Below are 25,444 nucleotides of genomic sequence, written 5' to 3' on the forward strand. Positions count from 1 at the left end.
CCTGGTTAGAGCGAAGCACTCTGAACATAACTCTTTCTGCCAGAGATCCATCACGGGAGGTGAGCCTATAAAAGGCAACCACAGATGTAGCTCGTGCCAAACGTGCCCCAACGCTATTGTCAGTGACAATATCCGAGTAAACGAAAGAACGGTCTTTCTCTCTGAAATGACCAACTGTCGCACGTCAAACATCGTGTACATCATTCTATGTCCCTGCAATTTGGCTTATGTCGGCGAAACTGCCAGGGAATGCGAAAAAGAATTGGGGAACATAAGTCCAACATCAGACTGATGACACACTCCGCACCTCTGGTCCGCCATTGGATTGAGGCGGCCCATGTTGAAAGCAACCGCAGATGGTCTATCCTGGAGAAGGTCCAACCCCAAGCGGGTGGAGATGTTACGGCCACCTGCAAGAAGAGAGAGGTCTTCTGGATATTCACCCTCAAATCCAAAGAAAAAGGATTGAATGAAACCCTTCCACGGGAGAACGCAATACTGTAACTATCTCCCTGACTATCCTCTGCTTCTGGCATAGTCCGGAATTTTCTCTTGTCCGGTATACCTCTGTATTTCAGGTTTCCCTACATGTATTTTGTTCCTTCAATTGGCTCTTGCCCCTCAGGCCAGTTCTTTAATCTGTCCCCTTATGCCCCTTTTTACCATACCTAGCTGACATCTCAACAGTGTTATGTGACTGCCTGGACCACCCTAACTGTCACGGCCTGGGTCCATTTCAGGGCCCTCTACATCTTTTTTACTGTGCCCCTTTCCCAATTAAAATATATTTTTCTTCCCGTAATTCAGTCCCGTATGACAGATCTATCATCTTTTTCTGTATATTTCATCTCCTTCTCGTTAATACCCTTCTTTCTTCTCAGATGTATGTCCTGTATGCCACATTTTTACTTATCTCGGTTTATACATACTTTTGCGTGTGGTCCGGTCTAGAGCATATAGACTTTTGTATAACATGGCTTCGTGCATCCTTTGGGCATTATCCCCTTGTGTCCGTTCTTTGTTTGTTTGTTTACAGCAGCTGCCGAGTAGTTACCTACTTCTGGCCATTTCTCGCCGACTTAACTTTAATGTGCTTGCACCAGTTTATCATGGCGCAGGTGGACATTTTTGCACCATTCCCTCCAGTCCTAGTTCTGTGTTTGTCAGCGGGCGAGCAGGAATTAGCTCGTGGCACCGCCCCTCGGGCCCTATTTTTCACGCGTTCTTTTGTATTTAGACAAGCTGCGCATTCTACAGCATTATAGTTACCTACAGCGGCATGCGGGAGCTCAGCATGGCCAGCCGGGCCTTGGCCTCGTAAGCAGCGATAGATCCGCACTTGAGGTAAGCTCTCTGATGCCATCTGTGATTAATGGATTGTCATGCCTATGGACTCTCTGGCTCGGTCTCCCTCTGGTCCGGGGCCACATCTCTGCTACTTTATAAATATAGTACTTTTTCACCCTCTCTCGCGCTGTATACCCGGGCCTGAGCTTGAGACAAGTGATATCTGCCAGAGCACTTCTATCCTCTTTGATGCCTGTACGCCTTTGTCCCCCCCCCCCCCCCACTCCCCCTACTTTTTATTGCCGGAGTGTCTCTTGATATCGTATGTCTACCAGTTAGTCTACCCTTAGCCTGAACACCACCCACTATTTGTCTTTTGTTTGGGCGTTTGGCCCTTATTTAAAGCAACTTCAGCATTTACTTGACTACTTTTCAGAAGATTTGGTATACCATTTGAAACTTCCGTGTTTTTGTGTTCATCTGTGTATACTGTCTGTTTCCATATACATGTTACTCTGTTGTTTTCTTAGGTTTCACTCCATCTGACGTGGCCTCGTTTATTTGAAGTGGCATATCGAGTCCTGATGACGACATTTTACTAATTCTGCCTGTATCTCATGTGGATTCGTCGATTCCCCGTGTTCCAGAACCCTGATTCCACTGATGGCTTTGCATATATGTAATATTAACTTGTTCACTTCTGTATGCTACCGGGTAAGCTGGTACGCATAATTCGATCTGCTAGCCTTTAGTATCACCATTGGCAGCCTTCCCCACCCCTCCAACGTAACATGCATTCTAATAAATAAACACACAACACATTTCTTGCTTGGGTAAAGTTGCTGCAGGTTTATTACATACACCGTTATGTAATATGGTGGGCGATCCAAGGGCAGGCAACCAACTGGGCCGCCTGATGAGCCAAACACCACTGGGGTGAACCCCATCTGTGCTGCCCCTTCTGGTAATCCTGTTCCCGGATCACGTGACACATGGTCCCTTGTTAATCATGCACCTTACAAGGCAGAGCGTATCTGAGCAAACCCCCGGTTGTTCAGGCCCACAACTGCCCGAAGGACTAACGGGGCGCCGACACGGTTTTCCAGGAACCTCCCATGAGGCTCCTAGGATCTGGCTCTGTCAACCCTATGGTTGATTTTGGCTTTTACGTATTGTTCATTGAAAATTTGTATGAATACCATTGTATCTGCACTAACATATAGCATTCACATAAAGCAGACATTTCTGTTATCATGAAAAGAGATTGTGAATAAAAATTGTGTCCCTGCTTGACATAAAAACTAGAGATTTGCATAACTTGCTTTTGCGTCAATATGCTAAATTTCAGCAACATTACACAAAAATAAGTGTAATTACACGAAATGCCAAAATGTCATTTTTTGCTATACTTTAACGGTAAATGTTTCCTTGTGTACATTTTTGATGCAATGATGCGTTCCATACTACAAAATAAAGCAAGCAACGGCATAGCCAATAGGTCTCGCCTTTGGGACCTTATAAGTGTTTAGCCATGCAGCACATTATCCATTACATTAGCCATAAAATACATCAAAGTTTGTGGTAAATCAATGACCAGAGGCATAATTTACATGCTGTCGAAAAAAAGCCATCAAATAAATGAATATGTAAGAACACTACCTAATGCACCATCACAGGCACCACACCGCATCACATCTAGTTACCAGTTTTGGCTATGCCCTCTATACAAGAATATAGATAGGTGACCACGCTGAACGATAAAAAGTAAAGTTCTGCTGCACACATGTATACAACTGATGCCCCCATAAAGTTCTTAAGTAAGAAATAGCACATTTTACTTTCCCTTTAACACACTATTAATAAGCACTTTAAAATATCTATTAACTATAGAGGATGAAAACCACACATAAGCAATGGAAATTTTCGAACTATGCCAAGACGGTGCCAAGATTATGAAAGCAAGTCAGTCCACCACTAATGGTGACCAGGGATTAAAGACCTATACAAATGTTATGTTGCAAGGTAGAATAGAAATAACAAACAATTGAACAATGTTTTATTTACAGATTTCAGAGATCAGTTAAAATAGAAGAGAAACGTGTAGTAAGGCCTGTGGCCTTTGTTTTGCTGGACCACAGAACTCATAAAAATGCAGTTTCAGCTTGTATTAAAATAGCTCTTCTAGCTCGTCAGCAAAAAGAACAGACACCCTTCCTTCCTCTTGCTATGTCTACATATGCGTGTATGTGATAACACTTTAAAGAGCAGTTAGCTTATGCTGTAGCACTGATGGTATTGTGCTGCCTAACTATACAGCTGTCTGCACAAATTATATATTCTGTGGATTCTTTAATTGTTACATTCTGTGTTTCTGGTGAGAAAATGTTGCAAGTACATGGTTTAGTACCACGTTTCAGCAGAAAATGGACTGACTAGTTAATAAAACAAGTAATTAGTTTCTTAAATCCATTCTCTTTCCATAATGTGTTTATTTGAACAATTAGACAACTATGGGAAAACAGTAAAAACTGCCTCAAAAATGAGTTTCCACACTTTTTATAAGGGAACGCCCAAAAACAATAATGAGGTTGCAAGGAAGTGATGAAATTCTTCAGGTGCAGAGGCAGACACAGTGAGAGTAAATATGTAACAGCTTGGAGCTGCAATTGATAAATGAGCAAATAAGCACACCGTGGGCAATAGTCACCAAGCAAGACGTTTTAGAGGCAATAGCTGACATACCGAATGGGCCAGGCAACTGTTACAGAGATCAGTGAGCAACTTTCAGACGACAAGTTCCATTCCCTGTGAAATAGATAGCTTGAAAGTATAATGCATCCACTGCATCAATGCATGTGAATATAACTTAAAGAACATACAACTTATATGGTGATATGTGTAAAGCTCACAAGCCACTGGTTTGAACCCCACCTGGTTGATTCAAGTTCATGCCGGTGAAACAGGAAGTGACACTGCCGATAGCTCTCACTGTAAGCATCACTTCTGTTAAATGTGGATCAGAGATAAAGTAGACTGACTACTATAAACTATATTATAATCAAGAAGATCTGGCTCAAACCCTTGAAGCCTGATGTTTATGTTGTGGGAAAACAATTGTTTTTTTATGAAAACACTCACCCACCAACCTAGTTGGTGGCATGCTTCATCATCAGGTCCCACCCAAGGTTCCAAGTGCACCTCGGGTGTGCTACGACACCTGAACTACAGCGGAGCGTTTTTTTTGGGTGCAATATGGTGCAGTGAAAGTGATATTAAAACTGTGTTTAGGGTCCCTTTTAGTAATAAAGGGTAATTTTAATGGTGGGCCGTATGACAGAGTTAAAATAGAAAAGGGCGGATATGTGTAGAGTTTACTGTTATGGCTCTAATATCCTGGGAATAGGTCTACATGTTTCAGCAAGTCTCTATAGTATGCTGGCTTTATTCAATACCTGTGAGGTGATGTGTGTTAAAAGACAGTGTGGTGGTCAGGTGAAGTCTACCTGGCCAAGTAAAGTAACAAGTGTCGCACACACTAAGGTGCGATTGGGGAGGGAGATTGTATCCTCCTAGTTCTGCTGTAAAAACTATGGTGATTCTCCATGTACAGCATGAATCCCACAAGGAGGCAGGACATGTTCGTCAAGATTCTCTGCCCTCTGCTAGTACCTATTGCGCCCTCAGGTCGAGATTCCGACAGTCTACTATAAACTATAAACACGCATATTCCAAAACTTTGAGAACGTTGGTGTGTGTGGTTGAAATTATACCGTTTACTAAGAACTTTACTGTTTCTAAGTCATTAAGATTAATGTGGTTTAAACCTTTACAGGGTTTATGCCGATATGCGCTGACTTGCCACAAATAGGCCTTAGCCCCAATGAATTCAAATAGCTTTAGTGAGTCAGCGCACATCTGCATAAGCCATTTAAATGTTTAAACCACCTTAATCTTAACGACCGCACGAATTAAACAAAACACAACACTTATCAACATGGCGCCCAAAGTAAATAAAATAATTAGACAATTAAGAGAATGTGACGGCCGTGAAGAAAGATGAAGCGTGGCAAATAATGCAGCTATGAACCTTTTTCTTATTAACCCGGCGATGCATGATTTAAACAAACATATCACTACAGTCCAAAAACATGAGCAGAGTCAGCACTGCCTAGGCGAGAGCTAAAACCCTAGTTAACACAAAATGAAAAAATAATAAAAAGAGTAGGATCACATGTAACAGGGGCAGTCTCTATGGGAGGTTCCTAAACACAAAAAAAGGAACTAATTTAGCAATTCGCTGAACAAAAGCAGGCATTTTCAAACAGGAAACAGTCAAAAAGATGGGTTGTGTTTGAAGCCCATATTGTAGATACAGCATGTCTTGAAGAGACAGCATGCATGCACTGTCTAGGCGAGACCTAAAAATGGCAAACACAGAAGCACCTCAAACAACAGACGTTCACATTATGTGGTTCCTGTACTGCAAATAGCACGTTCACAGTAGAGTTTTGCTGTGAATGGTGTGTGATTGTGTGAAGTGGCATAATTCCGGGAATTTTGCAAACGAGCATAATGCAAAGATTCTGAAATGATATGAATTAATCTGGCTAAATTTACATTTCAGCAAGGTCTAATAAAAACAAAATCACAATCTTTCTTACTGCCATGTAAAAGTTAATTTTATTACTAAGTAATGAAAAGGTAGGTGAAAGAACTGAAAAGTTTAAAAAATAATGTAGTTCCTTCTGTTGTAAGGACATATATTTTGTGAAATAGTATGCAAATGTTCTACTGGAAATAAGTCATTAGTTGATCACATTTTGAAAGCACAGGTAAACTTTGAACATTTATATGCAATGCAAGGAAATGGGTTCCCATTTTAACACTTAAATGAGACCATGATTTTACAGACTTGAATGTGTCACATCACACTCAGTTAAATCTGTATTGAGCTCTGTTTTTCTAGCATAACGTAGTTTAAAATCTGTAGCTAAGACTACAATTAAGTTGGTGGGGAGAGAATAAGATCCAGGTGTATCATGTAAAAAGGTGGTGGTCGATATGTTAAGGGGTAGCTGAATGTGTATCTATACTGGTGTAATATGTCTAGATACACTCATAGAGCTCTGTTTCCTTGGGATTTATGGGGTGGGATATTGTTCTATGTACTAAGGCCTTCATTTATGAGAACTGATACAGAGCTGCGGTAAGGCAGCGATGCCTCCGAAAGAGTTTCGTAGCGATATAACAGTTTCAAAGCCATGATTACGCCATGGCGTAAAGTCCCATGGTACGTCAAAAAAAATATGCTTCAGTGGGATAGCTGCCACAGAGAAAAGAGATGCACATGCAGCCAAAGTGACGCTAGGTTACTTTGCGGCATGTAAAGAAATCCAAATCACCATAGCAACACAGTGGAGTGCATCATGTGTAAAAAATCCATTATAAAGTGACACATTTGAAGAAAATACACTTCCCCATACCTCAAAAGGAAGAGATGGAGCAGGCAGCATCAGCCAGGGCAACAACCCCAGCACTAGCCAGGATGTCCAGTCAAGACCCCCAGGGGAAGAGGAAGAGTAATTTTAGTGAGGAGGAGAATCAAATTCTGATAACCCAGGTGCCAATGCCTTAAAATCAACTCTTTGTCACCTCCAAATTGTCATTAGGGATGAAACAGGGCATTTGGCAGTCCATAGTGTACAAGATTAACAGTGTCGGGCAAGCTAAAAGGACAGTGCCAGAGTCCAAGAAGCACTGGTGTGATTATAAGCGTAGGAACATGGAGAAACTGGCCAATAACCTGAAGGCAGCCATGTAGACTGGAGGAGGAGGACCTGCGGACCAGGAGAAGCTGAACCCCTTGTAGGAGCAGGTGGCATCAGTCTTCCCAGCAGCGTTGGTGGCAGGAGTGGCAGGACAGTGCAGGCATAGAGGACCAACACGACCTACAGGGTAAGTGGCATCAAGGGACAATATGCTCAAAAATGTCCTGCTGTTTCACAGCAAGCTACATTTCTGCACTACATTGCGCTGAGTCCAAGGGAATGGGTTGGAATTTCTCACATGTCCAGTCATACATTGTATGAATGTAAGTCAAACTGCCCAGTTATAAGTTGCACAGCCCAGTCCTGCTCCGCCAAGTTTGTCCAGTCCATATGTGATGTGCAGCACCAGTCCAGGTTGACCGTTGTATACTGATACTTGTAGTGGATAGCAACATGAGTGACCAGGACTACAAGTCCCACAATACAAAGCAAAAAACCTGGACTGGAACACCACATCATTCATGGACACTGAAACCCTGCCCACCCTGACTTTTACAATGCAGGCCATCTTGCACCATGAGGCTCGGGTGTCTGTCTAGGGGCCGTGCAGGCAAATCTGGACTGTAAATCAATGGGATGGAATGGGGTTGCCAGAGGATCAACTCCTCATTTGAGAGAGGGTTGAGATATAATGTATGTGAAGTATCAACACATAGGAAAATGCTAAGAACTATGTGTATAATCACTAACATGAAACTAAATTGCAAGCAGCTTTACCATTGTGCGCACACAGGTGTTGGCAGCCTTTGTAGAGACGGCCCTTCCTCCTGTCATTTACATAACAAAACTGGGGATGGGGATGAATGCGAGTGATACACACCAAAGGGCAATGTGTGTTTGTTGAAAGAATAGATAGTGTGCGAGCCTGGTGGGCCCCCTGGTAGTGTAATGCAATGTAGGTGTGGCTGAGCACATTGAACCGGCACCGTGTCTGATTGGGGAGACATTGCATAGCAAGGATGTCAGAAGTAATGTGTGTACTGAAAGGTAGCCTAAGCGATACTCACGCACTGCTGTGTTTGATAGTGTACCACTTTTGATGCAGCTGGGAAGGGATGCAATAAAAGAGGGCATTGGTGTACTACATCCTACATGTGATGTGGACCTTCGAGAAGATGGAGCATGTGTCAGGAGGGATTCGGAAAGAGAAATTTCTATGTCATATATGACAAAGCAGGAGTATGTCAAACAGGGACTCGTGAAGTGACTGGTTGAAATAGGTCTCCACGACAATGGGCAGCTGTTATTTTATGTTAAAAGCATTTATTAAGCGTGCGTACACCAACGGTTTCTTGGAGCTCTTAGTGATATTTGGAGGGTGAGGTTTATGGGCCTATTTGTGTGGCTAACCTGGGTAGGTACTTGTTACAGAATATCAATACTACTACCATGTGGGCACAAGCGTCTTCCATAGCCCTCAAATACAGGCAGCCATATTGGTCAATTGCAAATTGTGATTCACATTGGGGGTGTTGGTGTCACATGAGAGTCAAAATATAATCTGTGTGTCATCAGCGAGTGAGATAAAGTTGGCTCCCTGTGTCCACTAGAGGATTGACAGAGGAGTCATGTACAGGTATACATGGGTGAGGCTGAGTTGAGCAATTTGTGATAGTCAACAGAGCCCCAGATCTGGCAGTGACAATATGGGGTGAGCTTCTGTGATAACAACCTTTCTATTTTGACTGGGCCTATCCCCTCAGAGTTGGTACTCAGTGCCTACAGTTCAGAACGTTGTATACAACTGTGTGTGTACTGCAATCACATGAGTACACAATTAGGTAATCCATAGTAAGTGCACGCCCTTACACATACCTGCAGTGTAGGATGGTTGCTAGCTTGAGAGAGTTGTGTGGATGCATGTCAAATGAATGCACAATGGGCATGCACGACAGCACAACAAGGCAGACTGGCGTGGTGTACTGTGCGAAAGGCAGACTGCAGGATCAAAAAATCTACATGACCAAAGCCATATACGTTTCCCAGGGAATATGGGCTAAGTTGTGTCCAGAGGAAATGCAGGCACCCTGGTGATTTGCTGCAATGTGCACAGTAGTGATAACAAAAAGGGAAAATCTATCCAGTATAACCATCATGAAGAAGAAAGGCAGTCACCAAGGCAGAAGTGGACCTCACCTCCACTTACACTCCCCAGCAGGGCAGTCCGGCAAGCTGTGTAACTGGGTTGCAATGTGTGATATGACCCAAAATGTCACCCTTGTTACACAGGGGTTCTGTAAACAATGTAGAGATCATGCCTTCTGAAAGTCAACAGCAGTGAATCTTGGCCACAGTTCCTATGAGTAACATATGTCCTACACATCAGTGTTGAACTCAAAGTGACTGAGAAGAACATCAGTATGTCTGCCAAAGTTACTCATGTCAACGTCTGCCAACGATCACCATTAACATATTCCAATTTCATTGCAGAGGGAGAGACAACACCTCCTAACCACCAGCCTGTCCTGGATGACCAATTTGTTGTAGATGACATCCTGCCCCCCATGGAGGACACCTTCCAGCAAGTCCTGGACTCCATGGAAACACCTTCCCTGGTCATGGCAAGGTGTGATAGTTTCACTGGGTCTCCAGAGGAACTGCCTATCACAGAACACGTCCCATTTGCCAGCCAAAGCTCAAGACTGGACTCCAAGGACCCCCAAGTTGTCTTCCATCGGCAAGTGGTAGGAGTCCAGCAGCAGTTGGTATATGAGGTTCAGGTGGGGATGGAGACCATTTCTGGCAGCCTAGAGGGAGTCTGTAAAAGCTATCAAAGGCACCTACTCTTCGCTCTATCGAATGGAACAGTCCCTGACTGACATTGGTGGTGTTATAAGGCAGAGGCAACAACAGCCCTGCCAATGTTACACCAGTGAGGTTGCCACCCAGCTTGGGGCTATGCCCACCATTGTCCAATCTATGGAGAGGAAGCAGGAATTCTATATTGCTACTGTGGGTGCCTTTCATCCTGATGTTGTTGCCTTGCTGACTAGCCATCAGTCCCTGTCCATGCTGTGCTGCCCTCCTTGCTGGCACAGACAAATGCTGGTTGGAACAGGGAAACCACATCTTCAGTCCCTGGTGTTTATGTGCCTCAGATGCCTCCTGCACAAACACCACCACCCTCAGAGGAGGCACAACACACAGAGGAGGAAGATGTGGACTTCACCATCTTCCGACGGCGAGCTACCCAGTAACATTTGTCTGTGCCTGTTGGCCAGTTTCCCATTGAACCTGTGTTAATTATCTTGCCATCGCCCTTTTCACCTGGTACTGTCTCCATTTTGTATGCCCACCTATTAATCTGATCCATTTGTTGACTGTCGATAAGGCCTACCTTCCCTAATGGCAATTTGGACCTCCTACTCACTTGAATGTTCCTCTCCTCGACATGTCACATGACATATATCCCCCATTGAATAATGTTAGGGTTGTTGCTGCAAGAAATGCTAATTCAAAATAGCCTATGTACACACCTGTAAATACATGCACTACCATGAGCTAGCGTGTTGAATGTCTGTTGGAGATAGGGCTAACTAGATCCTGGTGGATGTGTATTTCCAAAAGCCACCTCCTGGCATCACAAGTAAATTGTGTGACTGTCCCTATCACGTGCTCTGGTTGAACATGGCCACGGCATTATGTGGAAAATCTCATTTAACTATTGAACATCATGGTGTGACAGCTATTCACACAATTGCAAACCTGCACAAATTGGGCCCTGTGAGGCATGTGTACCACTAACTCATTTTCGCACATCCACAGATATGTTGCTCAGTTATCATGACAATGTCATCATGCACATATTGCAGCCTCACTGCTTACATTTAAGATGTCCTAAAAGTACTAGCATAATGCATGTACTGACAAGATGTGGAAATGAATTCTGTTTCGCATCATACCTATGCCACTCACAGATTTTTTGTTTACACTGTTCCAAAACTATCTCCAGGTGGGCAAAATGCAGTTGTATGCTGGTGCCCCCATCGGATAGGATTTCCAATTTGCAAGGACAGGGGGTAACAACTACCCTATCACAATGGATCAGCATATTTCCGTCACTGTACCCAGTAAATCACTGAGTCGAATGTATGACTAGTATTTGATTTCATTTTTTAAAGCAGAGTGACAGCTTATGTCTGATCCTGACAAATGCCTGTGAACTTTAGATAGTCATTAAGGGACTGAAACATGTTGACCCATTGAGACAGGGTAGTTGTTACCCCCTGTCCTTGCAAATTTTAAATCTATTCGATGGGGGACCAGAATAAAATTGTATTTTGCCCCTCTGCACCTCCCAGTATCGGGAGTTGTAGCCCACCGAAGGTACGTTGCGGTCCTTGTGTGAGGAGGGAGCCCCATGATGAATCATCTCACCTTCGGGTGAGTGAGGGTTCTCGTCCTTGACAGCTAAATGCTCCTTCTGTATACTACCAAACGTACAAATAGTGTGTTAGGCAGGATTACAAATGCCATACCTCAGGATAATTGTGGAACAGGTGGTGAAAACAAAGTAAAGGACCAGCACGAAGGTCTCATGTCCCCTATGAGCTTTGCTTGACTTTGCCCCCTCTATGTTTTTTTTTTACTGTTTTCACACTGTCCCGCATCCCACTCCCGCTTCCCGCTTCCCCAGCGCACCCCCAGGACCCACTTAATGGAGCCTGCAGTGTGGCTCCTTAGTGCAGGTCCGGCCAGACCAGCTCTCCCTGACTGCTACCAGTGACTGTAGGCCTCCCTGACCTGACAGTCACCAAGCAGGCGCAAGTTCCAGGTTCCCTCCGCCCCTCAGGACCTTCACCAAGATCTCCTGTCACCTAGGAGCCTTGCTTGACTTTTTGCCCCCTCCCCGCTTTCCCGCACTCCCTCCTCCCCAGCACCTCTCCCAGGACTTACTTAATGGAGGCCGCTGTGCGGCTCCATTGAGCCGGTTGAGACCAGCTCTCCTCTGACTGCTACCATCAACCGCAGGTATGCCTGACCTGACAGTTGCCATACAGCAGTAAGTTCCAGGTTCCCTCTACCCCCCAGGACCAGCGCCAAGGTCTCCAGTCCGTAGGAGCCTTGCTTGACTTTTTGCCCCCTCGCCATTTTCTGACCGTTTTCCTACTCTCCACATCCTGCTTCCCACTCTCCCGCCTCCCAGTTCCTCTTTCCCATCTCCCAGGACCTACTTAATGGAGCCTGTCTGTACCAGGAACCCTGGCCCTTCGGACTCCCACAGGTACTCAGCTGCCGATCTTCGTACACTAGACTGTGGTTGCCTCGCACCTCCCCGCTTCACAGCAGGAACCTTCACTTGTCTCCACTGCCACATCACCACTACAGAACCCATCACCCATGCAGGAACCAGCATGACGCCGTCTGCGCCAGCCAAGACCCCGTCAGATCAACTCAGATGCCTCCTCATCAACACCAGATCTCTGTACAATCACACCACCAAAATCTGGGACACCATCTCCACCCTCATCCGAGACGTATCCTTCATCACAAAGACCTGGCTCACCCCAGCATCTATCCTGGACATCGCCACTGAAACACCCATCGTCTACACGATTTAACACACCAATCGCATCACCAGACACAGAGGCGGCATTTCCATCATACACAAGGAATCAATCACATGCACCATCACGACGACAAAACCATGCCAATCATGGAGCATATGAACTTCCAGCACTGCACCGGTGATAACATCACCATCAATGTCACCCTTGCGTAAAGACCCCCAGGGCCACGGTCCGGACTCAGCAACGCGATTGCTAAATTCATCACCCTGCTTGCCATTGAATCCGAACACTACATCTTCCTGTGAGACCTCAACATTCAACTAGACTACTCCACCAACTCCACCAAACTCCTGGAAAGACTGGAGATCATCTGCCTCAAGCATCTGGTCACAGACTCCACGAACAAAGCAGGACACAATCTGGAGTCCATCTTCACATCTAGCAACAGATTCAGTTACAACTGCACCTCGCAACTCACCTGGTCTGACCACTCCATCATACACTTCATTATCGCAGAACATGCTTGCACCGCTCCCAGCTAGCAAATCGCCCCCTTCCGTAGCTGGTCTGAGGTCACTCAACAAGAATGGACTGACGTTCTCAGCACCACACAGCCCAATGACCCCACCAGCTTGGACCACACAGTGCAGAACTTCAGCGACTGGATCACCAGCGCCACAAAGTCGCTTTCACTAAACCAGCTAAAATGCAGAGACGCTCCAAACAAGCTAGCTGGTACACCTCAAATGCAAACAACTTGTAAGAAGATGGTGCACCAGCAGGAACAAAACCGACTGAGCCACCTTCAAGGTGGCCCTCAGTGACTACCATTGACGGATCGGAGCGGCAAAGAGGGAGGCTCTGACCCACTGAATTGACACCAGTGCCAACCAAACCTAGGAACTCTCCACCATCATCGGAGAGTTCATCTGCCCGTCAGCCACTGAAAACTTGATCCCCTCATGACATAAACTCTGTGATGCCCTTGCCGACCACTACCACAACAAAAAGGCAACCATCTATGAGAACATTCGATCCCCAACCCTCCAACCTCCTCAGTATCAAATCAACCACCACTGCTGGCCACCCACTTGCCACATGGAAACAACTCAACACACTGAACACAACCACCCTTATGAGCTCCATCCACTCAGGAGCACCCACCGACCCCTGCCTCCACCGACTCTTCAGCCTTGGAAGAGATGAGATCAGCCGCCAATTCACCACCACCATCAATGCCTCTCTAACAACAGCTACTTTTCCCAATTCTTGGAAACACGCCGAAGTCACACCCCTCCTTAAGAAACCCTCAACAGACCCCAACAATCTCCAGAGCTACTGTCCCTTCTCCCGTTCCCCGCCAAAGTCCTGGAGAAGGCCATCAAACTCCAACTCACCGAGCAGCAGGAGAGAAACAACCTACTAGACCCCTCCCAATCAGGATTCAGAACCAACCACAACACCGAGACAGCTCATACGATCACGCCACAACAGACGACATCCACACCCTACTCGACCCACCCTGATCCTGCTTGACCTCTCCGCCGCCTTCGACATTGTCTCTCATCACACACTCATTGATCACCTATACCAGATTGGTATAACAGACAGTGCGATCAGATGGATGGCATCCTTTCCCACAGGATGCACCCAGAAAGTCCGCCTGCCTTCCTTCACATCACATGCCAAGCATAACATCTGCGGCGTACCCCAAGAATTATTCTTCAACCGAACAACATCTACATGACACCACTCGCAGACATTGTCAGATCGCACATCAACATCATCTCCTACGCCAGTGACATACAGCTCATCCTATCGCTCTCTGCTGACCCCACCTCAATGAAGTCTAACTTCGACTGCTGCTTGAAGAACGTTTCAGCATGGATGAAGGACAACCGCCTAAATCTCAACATGGACAAGACTGCAGTTATCATCTTCGGCAAACACACCGCCTTTTGGAATGACTGTTGGTGGCCATCGGAACTCGAACACACCCACATGCTGAAAAACAACACTCGCAAACTTGGCATCAATCTAGACAGCGAATTCTCCATGAAATGTCCAGTCAACGCGGTCTCCTCAACATGGTTCCACAAGCTCCACATGCTCTTCAAAATCTTCACGTGGCTCCCCATCACCACCAGGAAGATGGTAATGCATGCCCTCCTCACCAGCCAAATGGACTATGGCAACGTACTCTATGCAGGCACCACCACCAAACTCATGCAATGACTCCAGATGATCCACAACACTGCCACCAGAATGATCCTCAATCTTCCGGAGAGAACCCACATCACTCAGCACCTGAAACACCTCCAATGGCTCCCAGTCCAGAAGAGATGCCATTTCAAGCTCTTGACTCACGCCTACGAAGCCCTCCATGACCAAGGACCTGCATACTTGAACCACCGTCTGCATTGCCACCATACACTTCACCCTCACGCAGATCCCTCGTATACGCCACTGCCGTGATGGAGGACGCTCCTCCTTTCTTGCCTTTAAAGCCTGGACACCCTCCTCCTCCAACGCTGCACCTCGCCCTCGATGACTGACTTCAGGAAGGAGCTCAAGATCTGGCTCTTCAAATGAGACCTAGAGCAAACACATGGCTACCCTCTCGGGTGACAAGCCGCACTTTACAAATAATGAATGATTGACTGAAATAATTCGTACTGACAATGTACTTACACTATCACAGCAACACGCGTCAATATGCCATATTTCACTGAGATTACTCTAATCAATGATAAGTAATAACTTTGCCCCCTCACAGCTACATTTGCAGCACCTATCATAGGAAGGATTGTTGGTTTGTGATTCCCAGCCTGATCACACGGTCACAAAAGTTTGTCTGATTGGGGATTTTGACTACACACATAGCTACTGGTACATGTATGGATCACAAAACATTTTAGTTGTTAAACATATTGAATGTCTGATCATGCCTGTAGTCTTTCACATTGTACTCATTTTGATTGCGAGGCTAAAAGTATGCTGCATGTATGAGCATAGTATGATTCTAAAAAACAATAGTATAAGTAGTATTTTGGAAAATACGTTCACTCTATATAGGATTCTGTAACACTGGAATGTTGAGCATTGTTAATGCTGTTCGGGATATAAGTTACATCTCGCCTGCACTGGTCTCATGCTCCAACATGGAAATAGGCAAGCATACTGTGTCCAGACAATCTCAGCTTATCTCATTCCACGTTGCTGTAACATTTTTCGGACAAGAGTTTCTTTCGTTTGTGCCATGGTATGGATGTAAGATAATAGACCTTCTGACCATCTGTAGAAATTGTAGCTGTTGATGGTGCATGTGCCATAAGCATCCAAACAGTAGGTGCCCTAACCTCACCACAGCAGGTAAAGAGCCATGAATCATGTGGTCCTGCATACATTGCCCCTACATGGACATTGATATTCGTCCTTGTCCATTTAACATGTTACTGTGTGCTACTGATTCCGGAACACGGGGGCTCACGGTTCGATCTCCGGCGCCGGCAGCAGGGTCGCCCAGCACCTTGTGACTGTGGGCAGTGGCTCGCTTATTCTTCTCGACAGCCCCCAACGCCGGTGCCACTCGCCTGAGGTAGCTGCACGCTTAGCAAAGTCTGATATTGTTATTATTAATCCATTGGTGAATTAACATGTACTGTAAATCGATTACAGGTGAATGATGCTACCCCATACACATTCCAATGTTACGAATAGAATTAGATCATACACAGTCCTTACAGAGTTGCAAACCCATTCTATTTTCGCTAACTGGTAGCATTGGGATCCCTGAAGGACTCCACTTCGCCCGAGTGTATGGTGTAGGGCCACCTACAAGACAAAAACATAGTACATTGCTTTGTGAATATTGCAAATATACACTGTGTATCTATGATGCAAAGTACTATGACATCTCAATGATCTGGTATATTCAGCACATTAGGCATGTAGGTTGTGGCAAAGTTGAAATGAAATAATAAAGGAGAAAAATATATACGCTGTATGGAACTGTTTAAGGTAAATATCTGACTAATGTTACTGGTGCACTAAGTGCAGAGTAGGCACAAAGCATGCTACCTTGCAACAAGGTGCAATGGTGCATGCCTTTGATGGCTATATCAAAACCCGATCTTGAGAGGGTCACCATCTGGAAGTAATTACATTGGCAGAGGCGTGACCAACTCTTAACATGTGCTGAACAATGCAGCATACATTGGAAGGTCAACTTGACAGGTGATTGACCATTACTTTACTCCTTACTTGTTACTTGTGCAGGATATTTCAGCATCAACCATTCATGCTGTGTACAGGTACATATGTGAATTGAGGTAATGTATTAAAATAAATGCATGTGAAATGATTTGGTGTGACCCCAACACCTTGTTCAGAAAGTAGCATGAAGAAACATGAGGGGGCCCTCTGCAACATACATAGAGGGTGGCCCCTTCGATCTTGATCGTGAGCTCTCATGCAAGGGGACCACCCTCTCCGCACAGTGCCGGAGGGAGCCCTCTGGAGCGCTGGACCTATGCGCACTGCGGGCCTGCTGGGGCTGTTGTGACACCCCTGTGAACAGCCCCCTGATTTAGCCTATATCATGGTAACCTACCCCTAAAAATATCTGCCCTTACTGTTAAGAAATAGATGACAAAATGCTTAAATGTGCACACAATTACATGCAGATGGTAAATATGTACTTACCACGGTGCCTCTAACTTCCAAGCCAAGGTGATATAGGATATTGGCCTTGCGGGTCACCAAATCTGCCCGGTTGTGTTTGACCTTGTGTACAGTGCGGCTGACACCAAACGCCTTGGTCATGTGCCACGGGACTCTTTCCCACCTCCCCTTGCACTCCATGGTGGGGTAGCCCTGGATGACCCTACCCTCTGTAGCAATCATGTTGGGCACATAATGTGCCAGCAGCCAAAGTAGGTCACCAAACTCCCCCTCAGTCATGATCTTGGCTCTCCCCTTCCCCAACATGGTGCAACCTGCGCTATACCCCGTTAACTTGATTACCTTAACCTCACCCCTACCACTAAAATACAAATCCCCTAAATGGTCTAACACCCAACAATACGGTGACAAAAACAATATAGGTAACAAATGCACAATTAGCACAAGACAGGGACAGCTTAGGCACCAACAAGACCAAAATACAAGACAATTCACAAAACACCTGCTACAGCCAGCACAGACAAAAGACTGTATGTGAAAGTAACTTCACCCTTCCTAGTTTGCAGCCTTCCATAGCCATTGTGTGATTTCCTGGGTGTATCCTGGCTGTTTTCGACCAATGCGTTTTTTATAACGCATAGGTACAGAAGTAGCCAATTCGTTTTTAATGCATGCTAATGTAGAATGAATTGTTTTAAGCGCATTGGCTTCCAACCAATGGTCTGGGTGTCATGCGCCGTGCAAATGGGTCAATGCTTGGGTTCCGACCCATGCAACTGGCCTGTTGTCTGTGATACACTGTAGTAAATTGTGCAGTGCAGGTGAACAAACCTTGGGCTTACTTCCCTCCTCTTTTCTTACGTGACATTCTTGATATCTACATATGTGTGGAATTTCATTAGTAAAAGTGTGCTAACTCCAGTATTGGAACTTTCATAGATTCACATGCTTGAATCATTCCCCGTCATCGAGATGGGAGTCCCTGGTACCTTTAGAAAAGTAATATCCTAACAGACATAGAACACAAAGGCCTAAGGCCTCCTTATTTAGTAACATATCCCAGTACTTATTTTAAAAAGGAACAAACTTAGAAAACAACCAATCAGATGACACCACCCTGTAGAATCTTCATGAGAGAAGCTCCAGTCCCTCAGATTTTCTATTGCCCGTCATGCCTGGGAGTCTCGACTGAACTCTGCTCAGCTTTTTTCCTCACAGCTTTTGAAAACATTTCTAGAGGTTTTTCCCTTCTTTTGACTTCACAGATATACTTTCCAGATCTGTGTATCTGTGCTTAGGTGAAGTAAACTGATGTCCACCATATCATACACACCTAAAAAGACCTCTTTAGACACTGTAGGAAGAAGAGATTACACATCAACAACCCTCATAAAGGCTATCTTTATTGTCTTTATCCAGACCACAAAACAAAGGATTGCAAAGTATGCCGCACGTTTTCTACTAAGACTTTGAAAGATCGTGAAGGGAGGTTTCACTTGTGGCTGCAGAGGCTTAAAAACAGATATACTCTTGTCTCTGATGAGGATCCTCTTCCAAAACGCCTCTTAAAAGATCCATTGATGATTCCGTAGGTCATTTCTCTCAGCACCACCTAAAAAGGCCGCATAAAAATCTTCAGAGGGTTCCATAGACCTGGTGCTTCTAAGTTGCCTTTCATACGACAGCAGGACAAGAAACCAGATTCTGCCAAAAAATCTCATCAAAAACCGGCTTTAGAGCCTTCGAAAGCAAAACACACTTTTATGAACCCTACCTTAGCTCTGCTGACGGAGAGCTCATCTACGACATTCTGTCCCTGGCGATAAGAGGATCTCTCCAAGTGCTATCTGATAGAGACATCTAACCGCAGATTCCATACCTTTGAACTTCCAGGGGTCAGGCTGAATGTGGAAGATTTTTGATCTCGTTCCTGCTCCCGGTCTCAGTTGAGAGGAAGGTCCGAGCTCTGCTCCGAAGGGTCGAAGTCCTCTTCCTTGAAGTCACTGCGGTCAGGAAAGAGGCCTCCCAAGAAACACAAGAAGTCGAAGCAAGACGGAGGAACGTTGACAATCAAGGCCCCCCTCTGCGTAGCTGGTTTCCCTCCCTTTCCGGGTCCGGGTACAACCCCTGCGCAGCTAAAAGGGTTCCATGACGCCATGTCCTCCATATTTGGATGACCGTATCCTATGGGGGCACCTTCATGCCCCGCAGGTTCGGATTAAGGAGATCCCGTTAGTTCCGTGCCCTCCATGGCCTCCTGCTGGACCCGTCCCCAAGTCTGGCACCAGTCATACCCCAGGGGCAACCTTCCCCGGCACTGCGTCGCCGGCACCCACCAGTGGCACATCCCCAATCAATATTCCGGACGACACAGAGCCGGTCGGTATCCACTGGCGCCGAAGGAGCTGTCCGGCTCCCTGGAATTCAGCCTGCCCTATTCTGAAGGTTTAGAAATGGATGATGAGGATTGGGAGGGGCAGCAGGATCCATTAAAAATCCCACAACCTCAGGATTTGGACTGGTATGAGGACCTGGGTAATGCCGGCGGCCTGGACACCTCCCCAGATTCTGGAATGCTGCCTCCTCCTAACCTGGATATGGAGGAGGGGGCTTCATTTGCAATGGTGGTACATAGGGCTGCGGAGGTCTTGTGCAATCTGACGTTTTGGCAGAGGTCCTGCAGCCTGGTGTCTCCTCTTCGGAACCCTTGCTGCCTTTCAATGAGGCCTTGACAGGTATTCTGAGTGATTGCCCGCCGCCATCGCCCTGCACCAGGCAACCCTGCTTTCCCCGCCACCCATCCCATCCCACAGAGCTTGGTGGTCAAAGCATCCACTTCCTGTTGCGCGTTCCCTTCCGCACCTCCGGACAGGGAATCTAAGGGCTGGAAGACTTCAGAAAGAAGATCTTTTCTTCCGCCAGCCTGGCATTGTGGTTGGTGAGCACCGCATGCTTTTGGGCTGTTATTCCCATTCAATATGGGATACAGTTGTGCAGGTGCTGCCCAGAATCTTGGAGAAGGACAGGATTCTGCTCTCCCAAGCTATTTCAGATGGGAGAGATGCAGCGAAGTTTGCCATTCACTGTGGTTTACACACAACAGATTCACTAGGCCGAGCAATTTCCTCGATGGTGACCATAGAGCACCACGCCTGGCTGAGGATGTCTGGATTTTCGGGCGATGTCCAGGCTAATCTTATGGACATAACCTTTGATGGCTCCTGTCTACTCGTAGACAAGCTGATGCAGCGCTTGAGCGTTTTAAGGACTTGCGAGCTACAGCCAAGTCTTAAGGCCTCACCACATCATCCCGGCCTGTGTCTGCTTTTCGCCTCTTTTGTGGTTACTGAAAGAGCTTCCAACTATTCCTACCCTATTTCAGCCAGAGGGTCCCGCAAATTCAGCAACCACTGCGGGCCGTGCACATGTTTCACCTCAACCCCGAGGATCAGTCGGCCAGAAGTCGAGCCAAGATACACTCCCTTGCTCCATCACAAACCTTACTAGTCCGATTCCCACAGATCATTCTTGTCCAGTTGGTTGCAAGATAGGCCCTCACCTCCACCACTGGCGGGACGCCACCTCAGACAGGTGGGTGTTGTAAATAGTGAGAAGGGGCTACTCCTTTCCCTTCAAGACAAACCCTCCATCCTTGCCTCCAAATCACGATCAGCTGATGGAGAATCACCTTGGGCTTATTCTCCCGAGAGGCAAGTCCAGGATATTCAGGCTATGATACCAATGTTTCAGCCTCTTTCCTGGATTTCGGTGGGATTGACTCTGACACCGTCAGGCCTCCTGCATCCTGCTTGTAGACCATGCCAGATGTCACATGCGGGCTCTGCAGTGTGATCTGAAGTTCCAATGGGCACAGCATCGGAGAAATCTCACCGACCTGGTTCAGATATCGAAGGGCACGCGAAAGACCTGCAGTGGTGGCTAACAAGCTGCGATTGGGTCAGAGGCAGACCGCTATCCCTTTAGCACCCAGATCTCACAGTAGTGACGGATGCGTCTCTTCTGGGATGGGGCAGCTATCTGGGGGAGGTGTACATCAGAGGCCCCAGGTCTCTGGCAAAAGACAGGCTCCATATCAACCTATTTGAGCTTCAGGCGATCCGATTGACACTGAAAGCCTTTTTACCATCTGTCAAGAAAAGGCTAGTTCAGGTGTTTACAGATAACACTACCGCCATGTGGTACTGCAATAAACTGAGCGGTGTGGGGTCATGGACCCTCTGTCAAGAGGCCCTTCGGCTCTGGCATTTCCCTGGTTGTTCAACATCTGGCCGGTTCTCTAAATGCCAGAGTGGACAACTGACCTGCCGGTTCCTTGCGGATCACGAGTAGCGTCTACATCCGAAGATGTTGCAAGGACTCAGTGGTGTGGAGAGCCTTGGTTAGATCTGTTCACCTCCACAGAGAGCATGCAATATCAGCAGTTTTGTGCATTGGAGTTTCCAAGGCGGCTCGCGCTCAACGACGCTTTTCATCACGAGTGGAGCTCAGGCCTCCTATACGCCTTTGTGCCCATACCACTCCTGCCCAGAGTGTTCAAGAAGATCAGGAGCGACCGGGCACAAGTCGTTCTTGTGGCTTTGGACTGGGCACGGAGAGTCTGGTATCCCAAGCTTCTTGCAATGAGCATCAATCCTACGATCAGGCTGCTCCTTTGAGAGGTTCTTCTGTTGCAGCAGCAGGGGAGGGTCCTCCTCCCGAACTGTTCACTCTACGCCTTTTTGCATGGAGATGGAGGGGCAACAGTTGACAGCCTTTGACCTTCCACCCGAAGTCTGCAAATTTATTCTGGCAGCCAGGCATCTCTCCACGAAGTTGGTATACACCTGCAAATGGAGCAAATTTTGTATATATTGTACAAAATGGTCTGTTGACCTCTTGTCGGCCTGTTTGTCAGATTTCCTTCTATTCATTCTTTTTTTAGCCGAGCAGGGCTCTGCTCTGGGCACTCGGAAGGGTTACCTTATCTGCTTTTCTCCGGCTATCATAGCAGCCATCACTCTTTAAGTCCCCTCTTGTGCAGAGAGTTTTGAAGGGGTTAACCCATTTGTTACCTCCCATCTGCTTTTATTATGCCCCAGTGTGCCGGCACACAATTGTCCCCTTCAGCTGCTCACTATCAAAACAGCCTTTTTAGTGGCAATGACATCTGCCAGGAGAGAAAGCGAACTGCAGGCACTGTCATCCAAGTCTCCTTACCTAACCGCACTAGGACATCTTTTCTGCGTAAGGAGGTACCACTCTTCCATCTGGGACAGTCTGTTACCCTACACACTTTCTATGCACCTCCACATCCTCCCAAGGAAGAGGAGCGGCTCCACTGTCTGGATCCAAAAAGGGCATGGTGTTCCAATCGCTGATATCTGTCAAGCGGCCACGTGGGCATTTCTGCACACGTTCGCCAGACACTCATGCCTGGATTCTCAAGTTAACAGGGAGGGCCTGCTTGGCCGATCTGTCTTGCAGGATTTCCTGCCTTCAAGCTTTTCCACAGCCCCACTTCTGGGGAAGGTATTGCTTGGGTATCTGTTCAAAGGTAAGGAATTTGCGGCTAGATGTCTCTCTCAGATGGACAATACCTTTGGTAACGCCTTATGTGGTCTAGCTGTGGATCCTTACCTACCCACATATCCTCTCCGCTCTGCAGATTAGTTTTAGTGTCAATGACTGTTCCCCTTCAAGGCCCTAGTTGTTTTTAGCACACCATGGTCAGTCACTTCTTGGCTCCGTGCTTCTGGCTCGGAAAGTCGTAAAAAGTACTGACTGTCATCGTGCCTGGGTGTCTCCTATATAAATAATGCGAACGTCATGATGATGACAAACCCGATGCCTACGATGTCACGTGGAGTTGACCGACACCACCTACCAGGGCTCAGTCTGAAGCCTGGAAGTTCAAAGTTAAGGAATCAGCGGCTAGATCATTTCTCTACCAGATCAGGCATTACCGAAGGTAATTAACTTGTCAATTTCAGCCATGTCGAAAGTGTCCACTACCACAGTATCGTCGGCAGCAATTTCATTGTCGATGACGTCATCGTCTACAAGTCAGCCTTCATTGTCGTCAACGGTACAGATTACCCTGTCTTCAAAGTCATCGTAGTTGAAAAACTACCTTTTGACGACAGACCTCTCGTTGACGGCGGACCTCTCGTTGACGGCAGACCTCTCGTTGATGGTGGACCACTCTTCAATGACGGACCTCGTTGACCACCTTGTCGACAGCCAACATTGCGTCAATGGCAAACATTATGTCCATGACTTCATCGTCGACAGCAGCCCCATTGTCGTCGTCGTCGACACAGCTTCACTTCACCGCCGCTCCTCATCGATGCCGGCTATCTCGTCTACGGTCCATTCTGATTGACGACCTTGTCGACAACTCCGACAGCAAAGAGAAAAAGTTTGGTTTCCACCAGAAGATAAAGCATAAAACTTTAACGCCATTTCTAACATCACTAAGTTGAGTGCAATCATTGTTGCCTTCACATCTTTTGGATGATGATGATGACTCTGAAGATGAAAGCCACTTTGGGGCAGCTCAGGTCCCATCAGAGATGAACGTTAAATATCAGGAGGACTCAGATGATCGAGAATACTGTGACTAACAATATTATTACCCTCACCAAAAGCACCAACAACAGTACCAGCAAGATGTGGTATGCCTTCCTTCTACTCTTGTATCACACTTACAATCCCTGTCAGCGGATTATAAAAAGAGGTTTCGTCCAGCATTGCCTTCTCTTCAACAAACACCTCCTCTGCCTCCTGGAGTACAAGTTCGACCTCCAACCTCACCACAACAGAAATCTCCAACAATTTAGCATTCTTCACAGGATGTGCCTTTACAACAACTATCATCTTCGGAAGAAGAATAAAGAGAGGAAGGTGAAATTCAACAGGAAAACAATTAGTCGGATGATTACATAATTCCACCACCAGCGTCTCCATCTCTGCCCCAAATGGACTCCCCTTCAGAGGATATAGAAGGTTTCCATAACCTCTTAAAGAGAGCAGCCAGACGTTTTGAATTACCAATGCCTGCGCATCAACAAGACTGCTTCTTTTATGATTTTAAAGAGCCTTTCAGGAAGTCGGTGAGATCCATGCCCAATATTGATTAGATTTGGGACCAGGGTTTTAAAATTATGTGTAAACCAGTGACAGCGACACGTTGATGAGGCTTTACATACAAAGCGGAGATGGAAACTGCTAGTCCCTGGGGACTTTACAGAATAAGAGAATACTTTTTTGTGGTGCTCGGGGCAATGGACATCCATCTTACAGAGGAGGATACCAGCAGTATCAATACACCGTTCACACTTACTCCAATCAACAATATGGGCCACAATTTAACCAAGGTCAATCACCTATGGCTGCCTACAACATGTCCTCTTTCAGAGGAAAAACAGGATGACAGGACAAACATGATAATCATCGCCAATGACTTTCACCTGCTGGAGGTGGAAAGATTTATTTCCCTTTATCTTCAACATTGGAAGAAAATCAACACATATCAATGGGTCTAAGACATAATTCAATTCGGTCATTCCCTGGAATTCATACAAACTCCACCCCTGCCCCTCCTCAGCCTCTTATCCAGAAACTCTTACACCTTTTAAAGTTAGAGGATTTTACCATGTTAAAGAAAGGAGCTATAGAAAGAGTTCAATTTCATTAAAGGGGTAAAGGCTTCTTCTCCCGTTTCTTCTTGGTTCGAAAAAATTGAAGAAGTGGAGACCGATTTTGGACTTGAGAAGTCTTAACAAATTCCTCAAGAAACAGTCCTTCCGAATGATCACCATCCAAGATGTATTACATCTCCTCGACGGAAATGATTACATCTCGTCCCTAAAATTCCAGGGCGCATATTTTCAAATACCCATACACCAAAAATGCAAGAAAGTCCTCAGATTCATGGTGGCCGGCAGGCTATAACAATTCCGAATATTGCCATTCGGGCTCAAATTCACCCTGGCATCTATCTGAAATGCCTAGCGCCAGTTGCAGCATACCTAAGGCAACAACATCATAACATTGTTCTCTACTACGATGACGGGCTAGTCATGGCTTCAACCTACAAGACCGTAAGAGCATCCCCCAAGGCCTGTATGCACCTCT

General features: G+C 46.2%; 1 protein-coding gene across 7 annotated transcripts in view; it reads left to right on the plus strand.

Annotated features, from left to right (window-relative positions):
- PCMTD1 (protein-L-isoaspartate (D-aspartate) O-methyltransferase domain containing 1) overlaps positions 1 to 25,444 on the plus strand; it is a 327,051-nt gene that overhangs the window by 251,273 nt on the left and 50,334 nt on the right. For 3 of the 7 annotated variants that reach the window (XM_085605641.1, XM_085605642.1, XM_085605643.1), the window contains one exon: positions 9,546 to 10,046. The exons of 3 other annotated variants lie outside the window; for them this stretch is intronic. In XM_085605641.1, the coding sequence (XP_085461767.1) occupies positions 9,546 to 9,934 (389 nt within the window). In that variant the 3' untranslated portion in view covers positions 9,935 to 10,046. Of the gene's footprint in view, positions 1 to 9,545; positions 10,613 to 25,444 lie in introns of those variants that run through there. One more of the 7 variants, XM_085605640.1, reaches the window with a different exon arrangement.

The sequence above is a fragment of the Triturus cristatus genome, chromosome 5_1 (genome assembly GCF_964204655.1).
Source record: "Triturus cristatus chromosome 5_1, aTriCri1.1, whole genome shotgun sequence".
Classification (NCBI taxonomy): Eukaryota; Metazoa; Chordata; class Amphibia; order Caudata; family Salamandridae; genus Triturus; species Triturus cristatus.